This window comes from Cryphonectria parasitica (genome assembly GCF_011745365.1).
Source record: "Cryphonectria parasitica EP155 unplaced genomic scaffold M406scaffold_1, whole genome shotgun sequence".
NCBI lineage: Eukaryota > Fungi > Ascomycota > Sordariomycetes > Diaporthales > Cryphonectriaceae > Cryphonectria > Cryphonectria parasitica.
Genome location: NW_024468909.1, coordinates 4923670 through 4944758, shown reverse-complemented (window position 1 = coordinate 4944758; position 21089 = coordinate 4923670). Strand labels below are relative to the sequence as shown.

At 53.0% G+C, this 21089-nt stretch overlaps 5 protein-coding genes across 5 annotated transcripts; 4 read left to right on the top strand and 1 right to left on the bottom strand.

Moving 5' to 3' along the window:
- Positions 1-1303: 1303 nt before the first annotated feature.
- On the top strand, positions 1304-4874 carry M406DRAFT_344300 (uncharacterized protein; the record flags this gene model as incomplete). Its single annotated transcript, XM_040921964.1, has 3 exons — positions 1304-1335; positions 1418-3813; positions 3913-4874. The coding sequence occupies 3 exons, from the start codon at positions 1304-1306 to the stop codon at positions 4872-4874; spliced, it is 3390 nt and encodes a 1129-aa protein (XP_040781672.1).
- Positions 4875-5970: 1096 nt separating this feature from the next.
- M406DRAFT_243438 (uncharacterized protein) lies at positions 5971-6123 on the top strand (the record flags this gene model as incomplete). The annotated part of the gene is made up of 1 exon (XM_040916217.1): positions 5971-6123. A coding segment is annotated over one exon (153 nt), but the record flags the coding sequence as incomplete, so codon positions are not given.
- A 2442-nt stretch (positions 6124-8565) lies between these two features.
- Positions 8566-11624, top strand: M406DRAFT_35881 (uncharacterized protein; the record flags this gene model as incomplete). Its single annotated transcript, XM_040923981.1, has 4 exons — positions 8566-8665; positions 8776-9009; positions 9088-9144; positions 9205-11624. 4 exons carry the CDS (start codon positions 8566-8568, stop codon positions 11622-11624), a joined length of 2811 nt encoding a protein of 936 aa, XP_040782400.1.
- A 210-nt stretch (positions 11625-11834) lies between these two features.
- Positions 11835-16698, bottom strand: M406DRAFT_271973 (uncharacterized protein). The gene is made up of 3 exons (XM_040918133.1): positions 15511-16698; positions 13562-15453; positions 11835-13436 (listed from the first exon to the last, which is right to left on the bottom strand). Exons 1-3 carry the CDS (start codon positions 16453-16455, stop codon positions 12209-12211), a joined length of 4065 nt encoding a protein of 1354 aa, XP_040781670.1. The 5' UTR covers positions 16456-16698; the 3' UTR covers positions 11835-12208.
- An 803-nt stretch (positions 16699-17501) lies between these two features.
- M406DRAFT_59615 (uncharacterized protein) lies at positions 17502-18191 on the top strand (the record flags this gene model as incomplete). Its single annotated transcript, XM_040924643.1, has 3 exons — positions 17502-17555; positions 17604-18128; positions 18162-18191. 3 exons carry the CDS (start codon positions 17502-17504, stop codon positions 18189-18191), a joined length of 609 nt encoding a protein of 202 aa, XP_040781669.1.
- Positions 18192-21089: the final 2898 nt, after the last annotated feature.

Sequence of the window (21089 nt, the reverse complement as noted above, 5' to 3'; positions counted from 1 at the left end):
CACCCCACTTCTCCTCCTCCCGTTCTTGCTGGTCTCTCTAGGAGAAGGTCCGTGCGCACCTGCCAGGACAGGATTTTCTCGGTTTAGAAACGCAGCCTCGGGATCCTAGCACGGCTTGTTTTGGCCTGCTAATACATACCCTATACGTACAGGCAGTTTCCTGCCACTGCTACTAGACCAACTACGGTTGCTAGTGCCATCGACGACATCAGTGGACTTCTATCCTTCATCCGCCTCTGGGATCCCGCCTTCCGCTCGCAGATACGCACGTCACGACACGCCAGCCCAGGTCAGGTCAGGGTTTGGGCAGCCAGGATCCACAGCCTTCACCTGCCAAGGTCCTCCACAACCTCAACCGCGCAACCGCATCCACCCAGCCAACCTTCTCCTTCGCCCGTATCGTCAGGCCACAATACGAATGCACGTCGTCGGCAGCCCCTGGCCCACTGCGCTACCTCCATTCGTCTCGGCAACCCCTGGTCACCGCCGCACGCCTCTGGCGCTTTTATTTGGATCATCGCAAGCTGCACTAGCTGGATCGATTTGTTCACCTCTCCGACGGGACCGGCTGCTTCTTTGGCCCCGGGACTCTCCATGCAGGGATTTTCCAGCTCTTGTGGCCAGCCCTGCTAGCTTCGAGGACGCGCTACGTGTGATAGCGCTGAGGAAGAAGAGTGGCCGTTGCATCCCCTGAGGCCCTCGCCAGGCTTGCGCACTCTCCTCTGCTGGTTACTGATCCTATACAACCCAGCCCACTTTGCGTCTGCCACGTTGAGCTTCACAGTTCCTCACCGGTATCATTGTTGCATTGGGAAGACAGGCAAGTTTGCGCTGCGATATCAAAGGACCTCTCAGGCTCGAAAGGAGGTTCTGACGCCAACACGCCGCTGTTTCCGAGCACGCGCTTCCTGCGCCATCTGGTGAGAATTCTTGGGGGTTTCAACCCTCCCAAACGGTGGAGATCTGTCCACCCAGCTCTGTCTACTGGGCCTTTTGTGACTGCCCTCACCTGATCATCGGGTCCAATCTTATTCTCGGGACAGGCTGAGGTGTATGAAGACGTCAGGTGGTGCCTGCTGCCTGCTCAAGACGCCGCCGATTTCGCAGTCGGACACATTTTGGCATTGTATCCACAGTCTTCAAATCCTTGGGCACGCATAGTCGATCTCGCGTGTATCCTGCTTTCTCCCCCTTCGGCTTGTTTCCACCGTGATGGTCCAAGCATGACCTATTCATCGTGTCATAGCCCTTTCTCGCTGTCTACCGTGTGCTTCAATCTCGGGGACCATCGGTTCTGCTGGTGATGATTTGGTACCTACTCTATCCGTTCAGAGGGTGAGCTTCCTCCTTCAGCCTTCTCTCCCGCAGCCGTTATTGGAATCGAGATTCAAAGTATATTGACCTGGGTCATGAAAAGGACGACCGAGGCTCCCGTGCTACCAACGACACATCCTCTCCGAAATGTCTTGACTCGGTATGGTAGATATGCCGCCCGACACGTCCTCACGACCCTCTTGATCTCAGTCGCCGTAGCCGGGACTCTGATTTATCCTTGCCCTTTCCTCTATACCACAGACTTTACCAATGCTGCATCCAACCTGCCGCTCCATGTCTGGACCGATGCTCAGCCGCTCGGCGACCGGCAGCTCGTCGAGCCTGATGTCATTATGCGGTCCATCTGGGTTCACGGGAGCTACATGAAGGCCCTCGACCGTGATGTGCTTCTTGGTGCTCTAGAAATGCAGAATGAGATCCTGGGACCCACCAACGGCTTCAATCCGCGGCGTTCGAGCAAGCGCATTGGCATCCGGGAGCCCCATGCCGACCTGTCTCGCGAGGAGAGAGACATGTTCCATGTTATCAATGGCCTGACTAATCAGTCGTGGTTCTTCCACTCCCCCCTGCAGTACTGGGACTGCGACGCCGATACCATCGCGCGAGACGAGGATCACCTGAGCACCGTCAACGAGAAGAAGACTCAGTCAACATCTGTGAACGTGACGCTGAGGCATTCGATCGTCTTCAGCGGCAAGAAGTTTGAGGACAGACAGCTCGTTGCTGCTGACGCCCTCGTCATCACCTTGCTTCATCTGCGCGACTCGCCGGTAGGAAGGCAGTGGGAGAGGAAGACGGCGGATTACGCCGCTCGCATGACGAGCCGATGGGACGTGTTTCCCAGCAGTGGCGTGTCGACGGGCTCCCAGCTCTACGAATTCCAGTTCCTCCCGATCTCGAAGCAGGACACGGTCCTCCTCTCTCTGGCATATATTCTCACCACCTGCTACTTCCTTCTCAGTTTATCCAAGATCCGAGCTGTGAAGTCTCGGCTCGGGCTGATGGTGACTGTCGTGGCACAAATTGTGATGGCAATCCTGTCCAGCCTCACAGTCTGTGCACTGCTGGACATTGATCTGTCCCGGATTCCAAGAGCAGCGTACCCCTTGGTCCTCATGGCTCTTAGCCTGGAGAACATATTCAGGCTGATCAATGCTGTCATCCTGACATCGTCCGATCATAGCACCAGTAGCCGGGTTGGTCATGCCTTTGGTGAGACGGGCCATGTGGCCCTGGCCAGTGTCGCGCAGAACCTGCTGATCCTCTGGGGCCTGTCCAGGGTGACCGCGTCAGGCGTATCGGCTTTTTGCACGTTTGCGGGCATCGCCATCTTCTTCGACTTCTTCTACCTGTCCACCTTCTTCCTGTCTGTCCTGAGTGTTGATGTGCGCCGGACCGAGCTGAACGATGCATTAGAAAGAGCATCGATCAGAAACAATCGCCAATTCCCGGACTATCCCTCCCGGCAGTCCTTGCTGGATGCCATGCTACGGGGCAGGATCGCCTTGTCTACTCGGATTGCTGGAACGATTGTGATGCTGGGGTTTGTCTTGATCGCACAGTGGCACTTCTTCGACAGCGGGAGTATAGCAGGGAGCCCAATGCGGCTCATCCGCTTTCTCTGGAGGGCAGGCGACGGGGAGGCGTCCTCCGCTCCACCTTACGCTGGACTACACCAGGCCAGGAGTCCAAAGTCATGGCTGCGATTACAAGATCATGAGACGGCAAAGGAGGTCATCAACGTCATCAAGCCCCTCGCGCACAACTATGTTGCTCGCGTCTTTGATCCGGTCATTTTCGTTCTGAAAGGGTCCGATCGAAGGCCACCCGGAGTGACGCGGTGGTTTTCAGATGCCGTGTATGACTTCATCCACCACCAACAGACTCCATTCATCGTCACAGTTCTTGTTCTGGTTGCCTTGGTCAGGCTATTCATGAACTACCTCTTGTGGGATGAGATGGTGGAGGCCCGAGGGGAGGACAACCCCGACGACGAGCCCCTCATCTCGATACGGAGCTTGGAGCATGGTCACGAACTTGATATCGCGAAACTTGTCGTCACGCCTGACAGTCATGTCATCTCCGTAGGGCTCGACCGCAAGATTCGAGTATGGAACCTGCGCTATGACTTTGCAAGCTATGCCCTGGACAAGCCAAGATCCCTTATGGACGATCCGTTCCCCATTTTGGCGATGGCTATCGATGAAGAGTCAAGTTGGTTGGCGATGCTCTCGCCCTATCGAGTCTTGCTCTGGAGCATCACAGAGCAGAGGTGGGGCCCGTCGGCAGCCGTGGAGCTGTACGGCCAGAAGCCAGAAGCGTTCCTCTTCGGCTCCACCAGAAAGAACGAGCTACGCTCGGTCGTCATTGTCAGGCGTGATGGTACTCTGATGGAGGTCTGGCCCGACGGGGGTGAGACATCCAGTTATAGTGTATGCAAGAGTCCCCTTGCTTGTGTTTTGCACATTACAGAGAAGTGTGAGTATTCTTTCCTCTCTTTCATCCCGCCTCTCTCCCTCTCTCTCTGTGTTACTGTCTTCCCCCTTGCTGACCGTCGCCTGTGCGAAGCCACCGCAGCTCAACCGGAGTCACGCTCAACCCTCGTCAGCCTTTCTCGTCATGGCTGTGTACATCGCGTCAGTCTTTACAACGGCTTTTGGGTGTCCTCAGAAGTCAAGCTGTCTGCCCAGGATGACCAGCAGCCGCAGCATCTGATTCCAGTCCAAGGTTTCTTATCATACATGGTGGTCCGCTCGCAGAGTGTTGATCTGGTTGACTTGCAAACGTCTAGAGTCATGCACACATTCACGACCGAGCCGATGCAGCCGCGCTCCCTGAAATTCGTATACAGCGGCCAGAGGACCGGGCCTGCGGGCAGAGGGACGGTGTCCTCCATGACCCTAGCCTATATCAGCGAGGAGGATGGTGACTGCGTCTTACAGACATACCTCCCCGACGAGAAGTACGACAACATCTACTTTTCCAACGCTGTGGGCCCACCGGCGCGAGCCAGCTGCACCTGGCTCGAAACGAGGCAGGTCACCAGGCGGGTGCCGAATCCCGGGTTATGGACACCTTTACGAAACGGATGCGTTGTTGGGGTGAGAAGGAAACAAGAAATACCCCAGGGCAGTCCTGTCAGGGAACGGTTGCCAGCATTTGCACAGTCGGGTCTCCGCCGCCGAGGACGCATGGACCCCACACCCACGCGCCCGAAACCTGACGAGGCCTGGGAAATATGGGTCATCGCGAGGCTGGAGCAGGAAGGAAACATCGAGGCCAAGCCACTCCTCGCCCCAGAAAGCACAGCGGAGCTGATGATCTCGGAACTCGGTCCCATGGTGAAGATCGGGCACGGCAGCGTGGCCGTTGGCTTTGGCAATGTAGTCAAGGTCATCACGGTGGGACACGAGTGGTTCGACAGCACGGGAGACGAAGGACTCCAGGCAGAAAACATCATGACGAGTCGACGGAGACGGCCGCCAGCATCGAGGCCGCAGGCGATGTCGGCCACATCTCATGTCCGCGAAGGGATGTAAACTTTGCCATGCGTTGTGCTTTACCGTATTGCTTCTATTCTTTTAGCTTTCTGGGCCCCTTCTCTACTCATTGTACCTTTTATATCTGTATAACCCCCATTGTTTCGGCTTACTTGCAACTACAGTTGCCATCAACTAAAGCATTGCTGGGCGTAAAGAGAGAGGGAGGAGGGAGTAAAGGCACACGATATATGATGAGTATGGAGTTAAGTTGATAAGAAAATGGCGTGGCAAGGTTGAGTAGCAGATTAGCTATCGGAGTTCAGACTGGCTGCATTCAAGAAGAGATATTACAGCAATGTTCAACAGCTTTTTTTAATTCATCTTGTTCCCCCCCCCCCCCACCTCCTTTGTTTCCTATATATATATATATATATATTCTTCTCTTTTTCTTGAAATACATGGTCTTATGTAGGCCACTGAACATTGTGGACCACCAAAATGAAGACTGACAATAGATGGATGTGTGGGTGAATAAGCAGCGACAGGCTGAATTGAATTTGTTCACAGGAATAGGGTGCCAGCTTCTGCTTTCAGGGCTCCTTTGAATTATGCCTCATATGAGTTCTCCAGTTACACACAGTGTTCTACTATGGTAACCCCAATATACTATGGTAGTAGTAATTATGTTATGTACCATAGCACTATGTAATCTATCTACATACCCGTGGGCCCTAGCCTAGCCACCTGGCCCACTACCTCCGTTCCTCCCGTAGTGGGTGCCGTAATTGGTTGCCAGCCAAAAAGGTGTCCATTTTCAACGTAATTTTTCCTCACCAACACACCCTCCCTTTCCTCAACAACTATCGCGATGGCATCTATCCCTGGCCCTGAGGATCCTCCAGGCCCTTTTCAGACGTGCATAGAGGCTGCTGCCGGATTCCTAGCCATCCAGGCTTGAGAAGACAAGGCTCACGATGCTTTCCTAACCAACCTCGAGGCGTGGCGAGTGCGTCGAGGGCGCCATCGCCAAGGAAGGCGCCCTCGAGAAGATCCCAAGCCTATCAAGCCCTCAAGAACCTCTCTTCGCTCTTTTGCTGATCGTATACCATACAGCAGAACTAGCATTACAAAGCATATCCTCGAGATATAGCGAAACAGCTTGCCTGCTCTCACATCGAAGCCTCCAGGCCACCCACACTATCTCGAGCTCTGGGAAGATGAAGCTCTCGTTAGATATGTAATGCAGCTTGATTCAAGCAACTTTCCCTCGCTCAGACCAATGCTTATTGCTGCTGCTAATTCTATGCATGTAATGCATCAGAAAGAGCTAGTTGATTCTCATTTCGTATAGCAATGGCTGAATAGGCATTCTAAGCTTGATCCAAATCATATAAAGTTCGTTGAAGCAGTTTATTAAGGCTTCGAGCTTGCAACAGCCAATTTGAAGAGCTTTTTCAACAAATATGAGGCTGCTATAGCCTTGTACAGGCTGATATCCTCAGCTATCTGGAATGCTGATGAGTATGGCAACCATATCAGCATGCTATCTGGTTGCATTCAATGCATCATCGTTGCCATATAACAGAAGATGAAGAGGAAGGTTTATAACTTCAATAACAGAGAGTTGATGACTCTCATCAGCTGTAGCAGCGCTACTAGCAATGCTATTTCCGCATGCTGTATCTTCAAGCAGTAGCTGCATCCAAGCTGGGCATTAGATAGTCTTGATAAAGATATATGCTTTGCTAAGTCTGATATAGGCTTTTCAAATGCTCGTATTATGCTCAACTGGGTTCAGCACTTCAACAAATACTCCTATATCCATTATGCAGATCTGAAAAGGCTTGGATATACGCTCAAGGAGTAGTTTGGTATTGATAGTACTATAAAGTTCAATTGGCGCTAGAAACAAAATCCTGAGGCAATAGCTTTAGGCTAACGTACTCAACATCATTGGATATATTGCTATCTAATTCTCGATAGCTTTTCAGAGCATTATAGCATTGAAATTCTGGATTACTGCTTTTGCTTCAATATCATCATGATCTTTTTATCTCCTTACTCTATACATCTGTTACAGCTAATGGATATGAGTGTTTTTCAGTGGCTAAAGGCAAGGTATCATCAAATTCTCTTGGAAAACGTTTGTTGTAGCAATCTTAGCTTTACAAGAAACAATTTTGTACTACAAGCTTTATAAGTATATCTCTTGTTCTGTTTTCTCTTTCACTGCTAATCTTATCTAGCTAATGATCAACTATGCATTTACAGCAATGCATATAATAAGCAGCTTCGAGAGGACAGGCTTCTGGCCTATCGATCATCACCTCGTCCTTTCAGATCTAACTAATAAGCAAAAGAAGACGAAGCGCCCTAAGCATCCTGATCTCCTTCCTTCTCTCTCAGCTGAGACTGATGCACAAGGCTTACGCACCGCTGCTAGGCTTCTGAACCATTACTCTGAGCTGTTATCCTCAGGCACTCGCAGGAGCTTAAGCACATTAAGCTCAATAGCTACAGAATCAGTTCTTCTCAAAGGCAGGCTAGAAGATGATGGAAGAGAGTACTAGGGCAAGCTGAGGGAATACCAGGATAAGCTTACAAAGACTCAGGTTAGGCTAGATAGCGAGGTGGGGGACAGCCTTACTGTTCGCGATGTACAGCGTTGGAATATCCAGGTTGAGGAGAAAGATTGTCAAGCTGAAATACAGAGGATTGCTCGTATCAGAAAGCGTAAAGAAGCTAAGGCGAGAAAAGACAAGGCAAAGAGAAAAGCAACAATACGAAAAGAGCAGCAAACAGCATAGAAGGAAGCTCATCAGAGATATTAAGGCTAGCCAATCCTCTTCAGAGACTGGCTGACAATCTATTGCTCTGAAGCTCAGCTGGCAACTCAAGAGGAATATTAAACGCTATCACAGCAACTATTATCTGCAGATATACAACAGCTTGACGATGTTGAGATCCTTGATGATATCGAGATTCTTAACAAGGTTGAGATTGATGATGAGGACTTTATACCCGTTTCAAGCGATGCAGAGATATCTGATCTAGGGCAAGGCCTCGAGCACCCTCTTCAAGATATAGATATAGCCTCGTTGCAAGCTACGAGGAATCTTCATATAGCGTTGCACAATGCTAAGGCCTGGTACAGTGATGAGGATATAAGTTCCTCACTACCTATTCCTCGAGATCTGTGAATAGAAATACTAAGTTTTTGTTGACTTGCAACATCGTGGTATTGCAATATTTCAATTCAACTATCAGTCATAGCTTAAGCACCGGATTTTGGTGGCATTCCCATAGTAAAAAAATTCCTCCAAAATGGACACCTTTTTGGCCGGCAACCAATTACGGCACCCACTACGGGAGGAACGGAGGTAGTGGGCCAGGTGGCTAGGCTAGGGCCCACGGGTAGTACATTCTGTATGGTCTGAACACTTGCAGGGGTCGCCCTGCCTGAGCCCCTCTCAGCCTAGACAGCTGGACCCGGCCCCTGACATGACAACTAGGCTCCGCCCGTACTACTCACTCAACTAACGAACTTGCCCCTCCCCCCCCAGCCAAACCCCCCAAGTCACAGCTTAAACCAAAGCCATACCAACAATTCAAAGCTCCCTTCAGGCCAAGCAACCAAACAGAACCAACACCGACACAAGCAAAATTCTACTTGCCCATTGTGTCCACCATCAACAACACAGTACCTCCCGATGAATGGCCCTCCCGTGCCACAAGGGAAGCTGCCAAGATGTCACGGTTCAGCAGGGCTCAGGGCCCTCAGAACAATAGCATCCTCAACAGCATCCGGGCGGCCGAGATGATTGACAGCAAGGCCGCCCTACCAGCTGGTATGCCTTGGGTGTCTCCTTGTCCCTATCGCTCCTCCTCCCCTTTGAACCCTCAAGATGGTCATCTACCTCGTGCCCGCTGACAAAGACGCTACGTCTTTTTCTTGCAGAGATCCTTGTCACGATCCTCGACTACCTCCCCGTCTCCGACCTTCTTCGCTTCGCCCGCACCTCCTCACGTATGCGCGAGATGGTCTACGATGACACGCGATGGGTTGCCCGGCTGAAAGGCATGGGTCTGTGGAATGAGACCGAGGCTCGGAAGAGGTTCGAGGACGCCATGAGGAGGCGCAAGGAGGCTGCCGACAGCGAGGCAAGAGCACGAGCCGCCTCTACTGCCGCGGGTGGTGGTGGTGGTGGTGGTGGTGGTGGTGTAGGAGGAGGAGGAGGAGGAGGGGCGGGAGCAGGGGCGGGCCCGCCAGCGGCAGCAAAGAGGCAGAGCGGGACGGTGTTTTTCGATGCCGAGAGGGAGGAGGAAAGTAGGAGGCGCGCCAGCTTGGCTGCCAAGGCTGTCCCACCACCGGCGGCCAGGGACAGAGCTGCGTCCGGGGCTTCGGCGCTGCGGGACGGGTTCGAAACGCTCAGCATGGGCGGGAGTCCGGCGCTCTCGCAGCAACAGATGTCGCCGACAAGCCCCAAGGACCCGCTGCGGGACTCAGAGGCCCTCCTGCAGGTGCTCAAGAACGTGAGGAGCGTGCGTGGCCACGCCAGAGAGGAGTACGGCAAGATCTACGGGGCGCTGGGCCCCTTCTACTTCGATCTCGTGCGCGCCAAGAGCCACGCCGACCCCGCCGTGTTCAAGGTGTTTCGCGACCCGGAGAACCAGGCGAGGATGTTGGCCAACCTGCACGTCTTTGCAAGAAGTGACTGGGCTGCCGGCTGGAGGCAGAGGGAGGAGAAGCTGACGCGCATGACCAACATCTTCGAGAGCGCGGTCCTCAGGGAGTTTGAGCAGGGCTACGAGGTCTGGGACGTCGAAAGGCGGATGAAGCGGTACGCGCACGTGCTGGACACGCTGAACAGCGCGGCCGGCGAGGACCTGTTCGTCCATAAGCATCCGATCTTCTCGGACAGAACCGTCATCGCCAACCCATCTGACTGTCTGCGGCACTCGGATGCCGACGGGATCACGCTGGAGCCGTCGCGACAGTTCTTTGAGGCCCTAGCCAGGAAAGTCAACGAGCAGGCTGAGATCATCGGCCAGGTCTTCCCCAAGCCGGGAAAGGTCTTCTGGGCGTTCGTCGACAAGGTCCGGGAGGACGTCATCATGGACTACACGACATCAATCTGCGACGAGGCACGGGTCAGGAGTATAGAGTGCTACCTGCGCGCGGTATCGGGCATCTTCGAGCAGTGTCTACAGTTCTCCCGGTCTCTGAACGTGCCCGGCTGCACCAAGGAAGAGCACGAGGAGAGGGCGAAAGAGCAGTCCCACCGGGTGGTCGAGCCTCATCTTGATCTCTACCTCCAAGACGAGCTCGAGTTCTTCCAGAACAAGGCGGAAGAGGAGGTGGGCGACTGGGAGAGGAAGCTTTCCGAGCAGGACGCCACGGTGGAGTCATTCTACATGTCAAATTTCAACCGGCAGGTAGACAAGAAGGACTTCATGAGCTCGTTCAAAAAGGCCATCATGATGCCCGTCACCGTGCTGCCGACCCTTCCCGGGCAGCTGCTAAGCTCCCCTTTCAGCTCGGCGTCGACCAAGTCTACACCAGCGCCGACGACAGACGGGCTGGCGGCTCCAGACGCGAGGCCAGGAACGCCCGCTGCCGGGAGATCACCAGAGCGAAAGCCCACGCCGCTCCCGGAGAAGGCACCGACCGATGAAGTCGCAGCCAAAGCCGCTCTCATGGCCTCGAGGCTGGAGGGCATCAAGACCCTCTTCAGCATCGAGGTCGCCCTCCAGCTCACACACCTGGCCAAGACCAGCCTCGGCCGCGCTGCCGTCTTCATCAGCCTAGGCGGGCAGTCTGGCGGCGAAGCCCGCGACCAGTGCGCCCAGATCTTTGTCAGCCTCCTCCGCATCTTGGGCAACAGACACATCAAACCGGGCTTTGAAAAGGCAGTGGACCATCTGTCCGGCTATAAGGCCCGGGAGGTGACGGATCACAGCGCCCAGAGCGGCGTGGCCCCGCTGGTCACCTTCATCGAGCTCGTCAACGTCGGCGACCTGATCTCGCAGATGATCGACGTCTTCTTCGAGCAGCAGCTTGCCGCGCCCAAGATTGCAGACCGCAACGACTTCCTGGACCAGTCCGGCCTGGCCAAGAAGAAGTTTGAACAGATGCTGGACGAGAGCGTCGCAGCCGGGCTGAACAAGGGCATCGACGTCTTGATGGACGAGGTCGAGTACATCTGCGCCACGACACAGCTGCCGACAGACTACAATCCCCTGGCCCCCGAGGGCGCCAACGCCCTAGGCGCACCGGACAAGCGGTCCAGCGTACAGAGCTTCGCGTCCTTTGGCAGCCAGAAGCACGCCGCGCACGTCGGCGACCTGGGCCCCACACAGACGGCGCGGCGCGTCGTGGATCTCGTGTCCTCGCACACGGGCATGCTAGTCGGGAGCACCGAGAAGACGATGCTGGAGGTGTTCAACGGCGAGGTCGGCCTGCGACTCTTCACGGCCGTGTGCAAGCACATCAAGCGGCAGCGCATCTCGACCGACGGCGCCATCAAGCTCATCGCCGACATGACGCTGTATTTTGAGTACATCCAGACCCTCAAGAACCCGGACCTGCTCGCCTACTTCCGCGCCCTGCGCGAGCTCAGCCAGATCTACCTCATCGACCCGCGCCACGCCAAAGACATGGCCACCATCATCGCAGACGGGGACCGCTTCGGCGGCATCTTCCGCGCCGAGGAGGTCTACGAGTTTGCTGAGAGAAGAGCCGACTGGTATCAGGTGAAGAGGGATGTCGAGAGGGCTATGTATGGGCTGGAGTGTAGCGTCATGTGAGATGATGCGTTCGATCGAGGGTGAGAATGGACGTACATGCCATATATATGTGTCATTTATGAAAGGCTTTTCTATATTGAAGAAAAAGAAAGAAAGACTGGTTATGAAGCATGGCGTTCTGGAGTAAAGCGGGAAGGGCACAGCATGGTGCCTTGTTGTATTGTTGTCATGGAGATGAGAGCATAGAATGAGCGAAAAGATGAAAATCGAGAACAAAATCCTTCTCTATTTTCCTATCTCATTCCTGGGTTTTCCCTCAGAGTACTACGCAGGTTAGCTTTTCGACTGAAGGGGAGAAGAATGTTGCTCTCCAATATACTCCATCCGATCATACACATCTACCGAGGCCGAAATGACCGTTAGTAGATGAATAAAGAGATCATTAACGCAGGCTACCCGCTAGCTGGATCCAAATTCATGAAAGCCACATCTCCTGCAGCAAGCTCTAGAATTTCCTGTACAGCTCTTTTATAAAGGGTATTCCGTCTCAGCCCAACTCCCGCGCTCCAGAACATTGCACGTTGGATCATTGCCATCTATCATCTCGACTCGGTGAAAATCTCCGACGCGTTGGCCTTCCCAGATCAGATGTTCTCCCTCCTCCAGTCTGCAGCCTCAGCAGCCAAAAAACCCCTAACTGCTAGACCTGGGTTCTTACCGACCCCTCCTGGGCCGCCAGCTTCATTGCCCTTCTGCTGGCCGACGTGCCCAAAGAGGCACGCCCACAGATCTCCCTTGTCCACTGCTTCGCCCTGCGCCCTGTAGCGACCCATCAGCTTCGACAGGCTCGCGTGCTCGAGCTCCATAGAGTTAGCGGCCTCGATTGCTTCGTCTGCAAGCTCGGCGGCGTCCATCTTGGATTTGCCCTTCTTGTCAACCTTACGTGTCTGATCGGTGATGTGCTCCAGGCGACGTCGCACCGAGAGCCTGTAGATGGACTCCTCGACGGTCCCATCAACTATGTAGAGCCACACGGTGGTCTCTTGTTCTTGCCCTATCCGGTGCACACGTGCAATGGCTTGGAGTTCGAGGGCTGTGTTGATGAGTGGCTCGCACAGGAACACATGCGATGCGTTCACAAGATTCAGCCCCGAGGAATGTGCGCGCGCGTGCAAAAGAAAACACTCAATAGCTGGGTCCTCCTTGAAATCCGTGATGCCGTTTGTCCGGTCGAATGAAGTAAACCCGATCCGATAGCGTGTAAACGCCAGTCCAAGCACAGACAGGAAGTCCGCGTACTGCGAGAAGATGATCGACTTGGCACCTGGGTCATTGTCGCGCAGCCACAGCAGGTGTCTCACAAGATTGTCAACCTTTGTGGTGAAAGCGGGTCCGTTGAGGTCGATGTTGCGGATGTCGGCAAGTTTGTCGCTGCTGAACTCAGTGTAGATCATGGACTTGTTGGGTGCCGGGTTGGCCTGGGTGCGGTCCTCATTGAATTTCTTAAGCGATGGACCTTGCCCCGGAGTGTCGGAATGAAGTTTGAGTTCCTGTGGCTTGAGTGTGATGTCGTGTAGATTCGCGGCGTTCAGCCGCTTCTTGCAGACGGGACAGTTGTGATTTGCCTTGAACCACAAGGTGATGCATTCTTTACAGAACTGATGGCCACAAACAGTGAGGACGCCGATCGTGAAGTTCTCGCGGCATATGATGCACATTCGCGATTCGCCATCAGTAGCATCCATATCTTTCAGATGGAGAAGATATCGGTGCTTTGATTGGGATGAGTCCAGTTTCTTAGTGAGTGTCTCTTCGTAGACCATGAGCTGCCTCTCCTCGGCCTCATTCATTGAGCCTTCGTATGGAGCGACCCTGCGTGATTTTGTGTCAGCGACTTCGGCTTTGGAATGGTGGAGGAGTCTCAAAACAACATGCTCGACACATCTCTCCAAGGTACATTGGTCTTGCAAGACTCGGTGAACACGAACGGGACTTACATATCAGATACGCCTTGCAGTTGACGATAAAACTCAACTCGAGCATTCATCGTAGCAGTGAAGAGGTCGAGCTCCTGGTTCATCGCCTGTGCGACCTTCTGCTGATCTGTGAGCTGTTTTTGCGTGGTATGAAGCTGCTCGTCCAGTATTTCCAACTCTATCTGAGCGCGCTTCGATCCTTGACCAACATTGCTTCGAATCTTGACTTTAGCAGCGCGGAGCTCCGATACAGCGGCCCTCAGTGAGCCATGAGATTGCGGCTTGACTTCGTTGCGCAGCTGAAACAATTCCAGCAGTTTTTCCGGATATGGACCTTCGCCCGCTTCAGCTTGACGTAGAGACGTCTTTGCCTCGTGATTGACAAGCTCGTTGACCTGCCCAGTTAAGATAGCCTCACGATCAGCAATCGCCGTCCTCAGAATCTGCACGTAGACGACGATTTCTTCCATAAGCTTGGTGGAATCCTCGAACTCCTCTCCTGTCAACTCAATCTCGTCATCCTCGTCAACGAGGGGCTTCAACAGGAGCTGGATTACGTGTTCCCTCCACTCGTCCAGTTGTTCCGCTTGATCGTTGAGCTCGCCTGCCAAAACCTCCAGTCTCTCTGCGATGGCGCGGCTTTCGAGACCATGATGGTCGAGGCTCTTGTAGTCAGGAATGGTGGCGAAGCTCTGCTGGCTCGCCGATGTGGAAATTCTTTTCATGAGTTTGAGGGCCTTTCGCCGACTCTCCTCGAGGATCTCGCGACGGACAGCCTTCGCCTTGTCATACCCTTCAGTTTCCAGCTTCTCCAATCGATGATACTCGTCAGACTCTGGGTCCGTCATCTCCTTATTTGACTTGATTTGGAAATAGGCGTTCGCACAGAAAAACATAGCCTTGTGTTGAACCTCCAGGGCCGATCGCAGCCGTCGACGGGCGTCTCCTACTTTACCTGTGTTGTTCTCATTGAACTCCTCGTCGCTTTTGTCCTCATCGCCACCGCCACCTGCGTTCGGTTGAGACACCTTTGCCTGATCCATCATCCGGCGAAGATACTTGCGGCATTCTTCGACGACCGCATTGCTGACATCCAAAACACCTTGCCAAATATCCAAGGCAATCTTCACACGCGGCGAGTTCTCCATGAACTGGCCTCGGGTGAGCTTTGCCAAGAGCAATGCACGCTGGTCAACTCGCATTGAAACTTCGCTCTGGTCAATCATTACATCCAGAACCTCTGCCACGGTGCGCATCGGACCATTTTTGTGGCCCAGAGCCCTTCTATTTCGCGTGCCAACTTCTGGATGTAGCGCTGTCTGACGCAAGCGGTCGAGGGCGGTACGCATGGCTTCTAACACACTCGGGTCATCCTGGTCCCAGTCATCACGCAGTGGCTCACCATCCAGGCCGAGGCCGCAAGCTTCAACGACTTCCTTGAACAGGTTTTGATAGTGCTGTTCCTCGACCGCAGTGAAGGGCATGGTGATCACGTAGCGCTTTTGAGCCGGGATATAGATCTCGTGCCTGACGAGCCGTTTCGAGTGACGGAGGGCGAGCTGATTGAACAATCGTTTGAAACCATCCTTGTGGTGCCGGACCAGGGCATTCCACGCTGGTAGGTTGAATGCAAAGGGTTCGTACCGTAGAAACAGTAATAACCCTCGGAGATCCTCGACCGAATCTTTGACTGGCGTACCTGTGACACCCCACGAGTTTATTCGAGGAATCAGTCTTGCAAGAGTGGCAGACTTTGAAACACCGCTCTCGATCATCTGCGCCTCGTCCATGCACACACGCCACCAGCAGAGCCGCGTCAGCGGGCTCGTCGGCCTGTAGTACTTCCTCGGTGCTCGCCTCGCCCGTTCAGGCTCCTTCATTGCGTAGGCAAGCTCCGACGTTAGGACGTTATACTATTTTAGCTAGAATCAGTACAGCCCAAGAATAGTATTAGGTATGAAGCGTCTCACGGTGGTTATGACGACGTCTTGGCTAGCCAACTTCTCGATGAGTGTGGTTGTCTTGCTCGCAGACGTGCGAGCTGATGAACTGAGGCCAGTATAATGCATGACGCGGAGGTTCGGTGCATGTTTGTTGAGCTCTGAGAGCCACTGGTTTTTCAAAGACGAGGGAGCGACGATCAAGGTTCCAGGCGCTGGCTTGATAGCGACTCCCTGGTAGTTATCAAAGATCTCCGCTGTACCCGAGGGCATGCGATGGAGACAAAACAATGCCAGCATCTCGACAGTTTTCCCGAGGCCCATCTCCTCAGCAAGAATCCCTCCTTTGAAATTCTGTTCCAGATCTCGGAAAATCTCATAGTCTTTTGTGATTTTACCAAGGAGGGGGCTGACGAAGCACTTCTGTCCATCGGCGTCGTTGGCCTCAATGAACTGACTCGGAGCATCAAAATGAGAATAGCCGACTTCTTTGGTGATGGTATTGCCGTTTCCATCCAGGGTCCATTCAATGCCCTCCCGGCGCAACAGCCACCTTACGGCTCGACGCTGGAAGGGGTAGAGCTTCGCTGTTAGACCTGGAATCTCGGTGTCCTCGGGAGGCGTGTCCTCGGGGTTGGGAACATGGGCTGCTTCGTAAAATACTCCAGGAGAGCAAGAATTTGCTTGCTTCTCTGCAGGCACGCCAAATATCTCCGGGAAAGCCATTGCCAGCATTGATTTACGGAATCTTCGTGATTGTGAGGGAAAGATGGATGCCCCAGTGTTGGTGCTGATATTCCATCTAACCTGAAATGATAGTGTCAATTTCGTGAGATCGCCGTCAGCTTCGAATGTAGCATCTGCCGAAATCCAGATGGCTTCCTCAACATCCGGGTTCGACCAGCTGGAATCTCGAGCTTCAAGGATGGCAACGAGCCGGGCTGAGAAATCTCCTGGGTCCAGTGGAAAGGTCATGGAGAAGCTGTCGTCTTTCAACGATGCACGGGTAGAGATGGTAAGTACATGAGACTGCGCATCATCGGCATCATTCTCGACATTGACCACATCGCTCAGCTCAAACCGGAGAAGAGTATGAACATCGGTCAGCGTGAAAGGTCTGACGTAAATGGGAGGTCCATCCCTGGACCTTTGGATGATGAGCTGCTCTCGTATAATGGTTACACAATCCACCTGCTCCTCGGTCTCAACCCTCTGACGTTTGGCTGGACGTTCACCATCCTTGGCATATTGGCGTTGGAAGAAATCTATCGCGAAGTCTGGGATGGGATCTGAATAGATGGGTTAATTTTCCGCGTCCCTTCGCGTTCACGTGTGGACTCACCATCCTTGTTGATACTGAAAGCAGCGATCTCTATAGGTGAGCGTTGGGTCACAGCATGCTTGCGTCCGCCCATATTTGAAATTTGTACTAAACGAAAGACGTCATCACAAGATGCTGGATCAGCAGGTTTGATTATGACGCACAATGTTGTTGAATGTTAAGCCGGGGGGGATTCTGGGGGAAGGTACAAGTGAGAAGGAGTTTGGGACGTGTAAGTGGAAGAGGGCAAAGTAGAAGGAAGGAAGAGAAAGAGTAAAGTTGCCTCGAGACTGCCATATGCGCGTGTAAGTCCGGGGGGCTTCGTCCAGACTATCGGGCCAATGAGACCGACTCCTCCGATTGGTTGATCCATGCAGTGCCAGGGCCCAGAATTGCCGTGACGATTCGCTGACTACCATGTACCTACTACTAAAAGCACGGACCACCTAGACTCGTCAGAACTGGCAAGCGTTTTTTCTCGTCCTTTCTGTTCGACGTTAATTTCACGTCGTCCCAAGCTGGCGCAGCACCTACAACAGCACGCGACGTCCTTACGACAGCAACCACTCCACCTCCCTCTGTGGTGCTCGTCGCGAGGTGATCTAGGGCATCTGTGCACCTACCCAACCCTGCAAGGTTTTCACACCGGCCCAGAGATAAACTCTTTCCCGGACCGCCGCCTCCACCAGAGCAACGCGCCATGAAGCCATCACGAGTACGATCGGCGTTGAGCCTGCTGTCCCGACCAACTGCTGTCGCTCAGCAACCCCTCCAGATCCGATGCGCACACAGGCAGGCACAGCAAGTGCCAGTGATACCATCACCGATCCCCTTCGTTCCCGACGTTGCGACGTTTCTCAAGCTCATCGGCCGCGGCCTGAGCCAGCACACGGCCAAGTTCCCCACCTGGGAAGCTCTCTTCTCCCTCACGTCGCCTCAGCTGAAGGAGCTCGGCATAGAGCCACCAAGGACACGGCGATACCTGATACACTGGAGGGACAACTACAAGCTGGGGCGATTCGGGCCGGGCGGCGACATCAAGCACGTCCAGGATGGGAAGGCGAAGCTCGCGGTCGAGGAGATCGAGACCGGCCCTCTTGATGTCGTCCGCCGCGTCGTCAACATACCACTTGACAAGAACATCGAGGACGTTCCTGAGCAGGACAAGGTGAAGGTGGACGGGTATATCGTGCAGGGAACCGGCGTTGCCGGACCCTACGCCCTGCCGATGAAGGGTGCAAAGGCCGCTATTGTTGCCGCCACAGAGGGCATGTGGGAGGAGAAGAGAGGGCGCAAGATTGATGGTGGTGAGAGGAGACGGGCAGAGGTGCGCTTCAAGAGAAGGGTGGCGGAGCGCAAGGCACAGCGCGAGGCTATGGGCTTCATATAAAGTTCCGGGGGCGTTTAGCGGCAATGCAAAAAGGTTGAGAGGATCAATTGATCCCTTTGTATACAATTCGCCTCGGGCTTTGCATCGAACATACCGCCACAAATCATCTGATTCCGAGTCAAACGGAATCTCTGTTGCAGGAGAGGCATTACTTGCACACCAGGCAGTCCCTGTGTCGCAAACGTCTCAGGCCGTAGAGTGCACGAAACAACCCCCCACCCCCCCCCCCCCAAAAAAAAAAATCATAAGCACAATTCTAGCAACAGGCAAATTCATATGCGATCTTTGTACATGCTAGATATGATAGTACCGAGGGGGCTGATAGGTGGGGATATGCTTGATGACTGAACATAACCATGGTCATTCAACAGCAGCATGCTTGTGGGTTGTCATAATTCTATTGACGGTGACTTCTCTTGTCACTGAATATCATGCTCTACTCTGCTAAAAGGTTTGTATCTTCCCTATGCCACAGTCACTTCATGGATACTCAAGTAGATGACTGGTTAGCTCGCTCATTCTCTTCTTCAGCCTCGTCCCCTCCCTGAACGCTTCACTCGTAATTTTTACCTGAGTAGTCAGTCTTTCAAAGAGCACAAAAAGAACAGCATTCAGTTTGCGAAGCTGTCCCTCGCAGATCAATCGGTTGATGAGTGTGTAATAGCACCTTGATTACACAGATACTAAGCTTTTCCAAAGTAACATGCACAAGCAGAATACTTAAAGTAGTATTAGGTTGCATGATCTTATATGTAATTTTCCTCTAACATGCAGTCTTGTAAAAGAGAACAATCTCTTGTATGGCTGTTATTCGAAAGCATTGGCTCGAGTCAATGTGGCAATAGTCTCATCCCCAGCCAATCCCAGGGAGGCATGATGCCAAATAATGCTACCCGCTTTATGTAATTATCAATTCTCAAATTACTATTCTAGATGAATCATGCAATTTTTGGTATTTTTGCAATTTTGCTACCGCAGACAAGGAGAATTTAGAGGATACCAGATTTCCTTTAACCATGGCCTGTTGACTCGAGGCTGAGCGAACGTTCTTGACCTCTCTGGTTGACTAACACCATTATATGTACAGCAGTCACGTAAAGGCAGAGATGCCATCAAACAAGCACGATATGCATCTTCAAACCATAAATAAACCTTCTAATAAGAAGCAAGGAGAATCACCAGCACACCGGGGTGCATGGCCCACTTTTTAGACTTAGTGTCACAACGGGCCGCTTTTAGCTCGAAAATTTACCGCCATGCTGGGTCGTTGGACACAAAGTATCCAGTGTTCTACTGCTCAACCTCCGTCTCTTTTGTTTTTCTTCTTTCGTTCAAGGTTTCTTTCTTTGTTTTCCGGATCTGAGATTGGTTGAGATGGCTTTATAGACGCGAGGCTTTCTCACTTATAGAGTGACGAAGTCCTAAAGAGGAAATGTTCTATCTGGTCGCTTGAAGAAAAGACGGACGCGTACGCTCGACTTTTGGCGGTGCGGTACAGGGTGACGAGGCCAAAGTTCCCCGCTCTTGATTGGGCTGTCAACGCATGTCACCAGGCCACAGGCTGACGCGCTACAGATCTCGAAGCGTCGATGAGGACTCCAATTCTCTTTTCTATACATGCATCTATGGTTAAAGAGTTTAGTGTGCGTTGTGATGCGACGCGCACCAATCCCAACAGAGCGATGGGCTCTCACCACACCACGTAATCGTATCCATGTCGGTACGCGTGTTTCGCACGAGGTGCCCACCACCCCTCTTCTTGGCTCTGGAGTAGGTGCCTGCCCTTGATAAGTTGGGGGGTTGCGTAGGCATCTGCGCCAAGGATGCGCGATAGGGTACATCTGCTTTGTGTCTTCTTTGAATTAAAGTTGAGCTCATGGTTAAACTGAGGTGGCCCAATGAACGGCAATCACCATTGACGTCAGCAACTCCGGAGCCTTCGGAGTAAAAAAAAAAATCAAACTAAAATTAAAGAAATAAACAGACATGAAGGAAAAAGAAAAGAAAAATAACGTCACAACAACGACCCCTCCATTGGATCCATGTCTACCCTTTGTCTACAGAAGTCAACAACAAGTATCTACAAAGTTTGACTTCTGTTACGCCCGACGGAAGGATCTGGTCAGTCATCTCAGCACGATGAGTCTTTTGTGCGGCATTTCGCAGTGTCTCAATTTTGCCGCAAATGTACCTTACCCGCTTGAGGTCACCTGGCCTCGACAATAGGGAAGAACCGGCGCGGCACGAACTCGTACATAGGAGCTTATTGCGAGGCTGTGAATTCCTACTGTCAAGGAAACGAGCCAGGTGCTGTTCCTGAAAATTATCAATTGGCGAATCGCAGCATCGCCAAGGGCGGTCGCCTGACTGGATTGAAGACTCCGGTTCTCGCCGGCCGGGATTCCGCTCCAGTGATCCCCGGTTCCGAACCCTCAAGCTTCGACGGAGCTCGGCAAGGAAGGGGCGGTGGAGGAGAAATCAGGCACACGCGCCTTCTCTCTTGCCCACTCTATTTAGGCTTAGTTCTGCGGGCACCTCTGGGCCTTCCTTGTCTCTTATAAGAGTAAAATTAATGATCATCAAAAGAGGGGTCAAAGGTAAAAAGGGAAGAAAAAAAGGACACCGAGCGCATTTACTCCGCATAGCCCACCCCGAGCTCCGACCTGGCCAGATCACCTGCCCCCTCGATTCCAGGCCCTCAATTCGTCGTCAGTCCTGAATGACAAGACCGTAACCAGACAGAGCCGAGACCAGACCTTTTTGGATACCTGAGACGATCATCCACAGCATCCAGCGTGTTCAATCTCGCTAGCCTGCTCCAGTGATGACTCAAAGACGTGGGACCGCGTTACTTGTCTTGGGTTCCTTTCCGCGATCAAGATGACTCACCCCGAATAC

Bases quoted from the DNA above. Each gene is read 5' to 3' on its own strand.
- M406DRAFT_271973 (XM_040918133.1), bottom strand. From the start codon at position 16,455: ATGACCTTTCCACTGGACCCAGGAGATTTCTCAGCCCGGCTCGTTGCC. The intron at 15,454-15,510 runs GTGAGACGCTTC...TAGCTAAAATAG, and splicing joins AAGACGTCGTCATAACCACC to TATAACGTCCTAACGTCGGA. The intron at 13,437-13,561 runs GTAAGTCCCGTT...AAAATCACGCAG, and splicing joins CTGCAAGGCGTATCTGATAT to GGTCGCTCCATACGAAGGCT.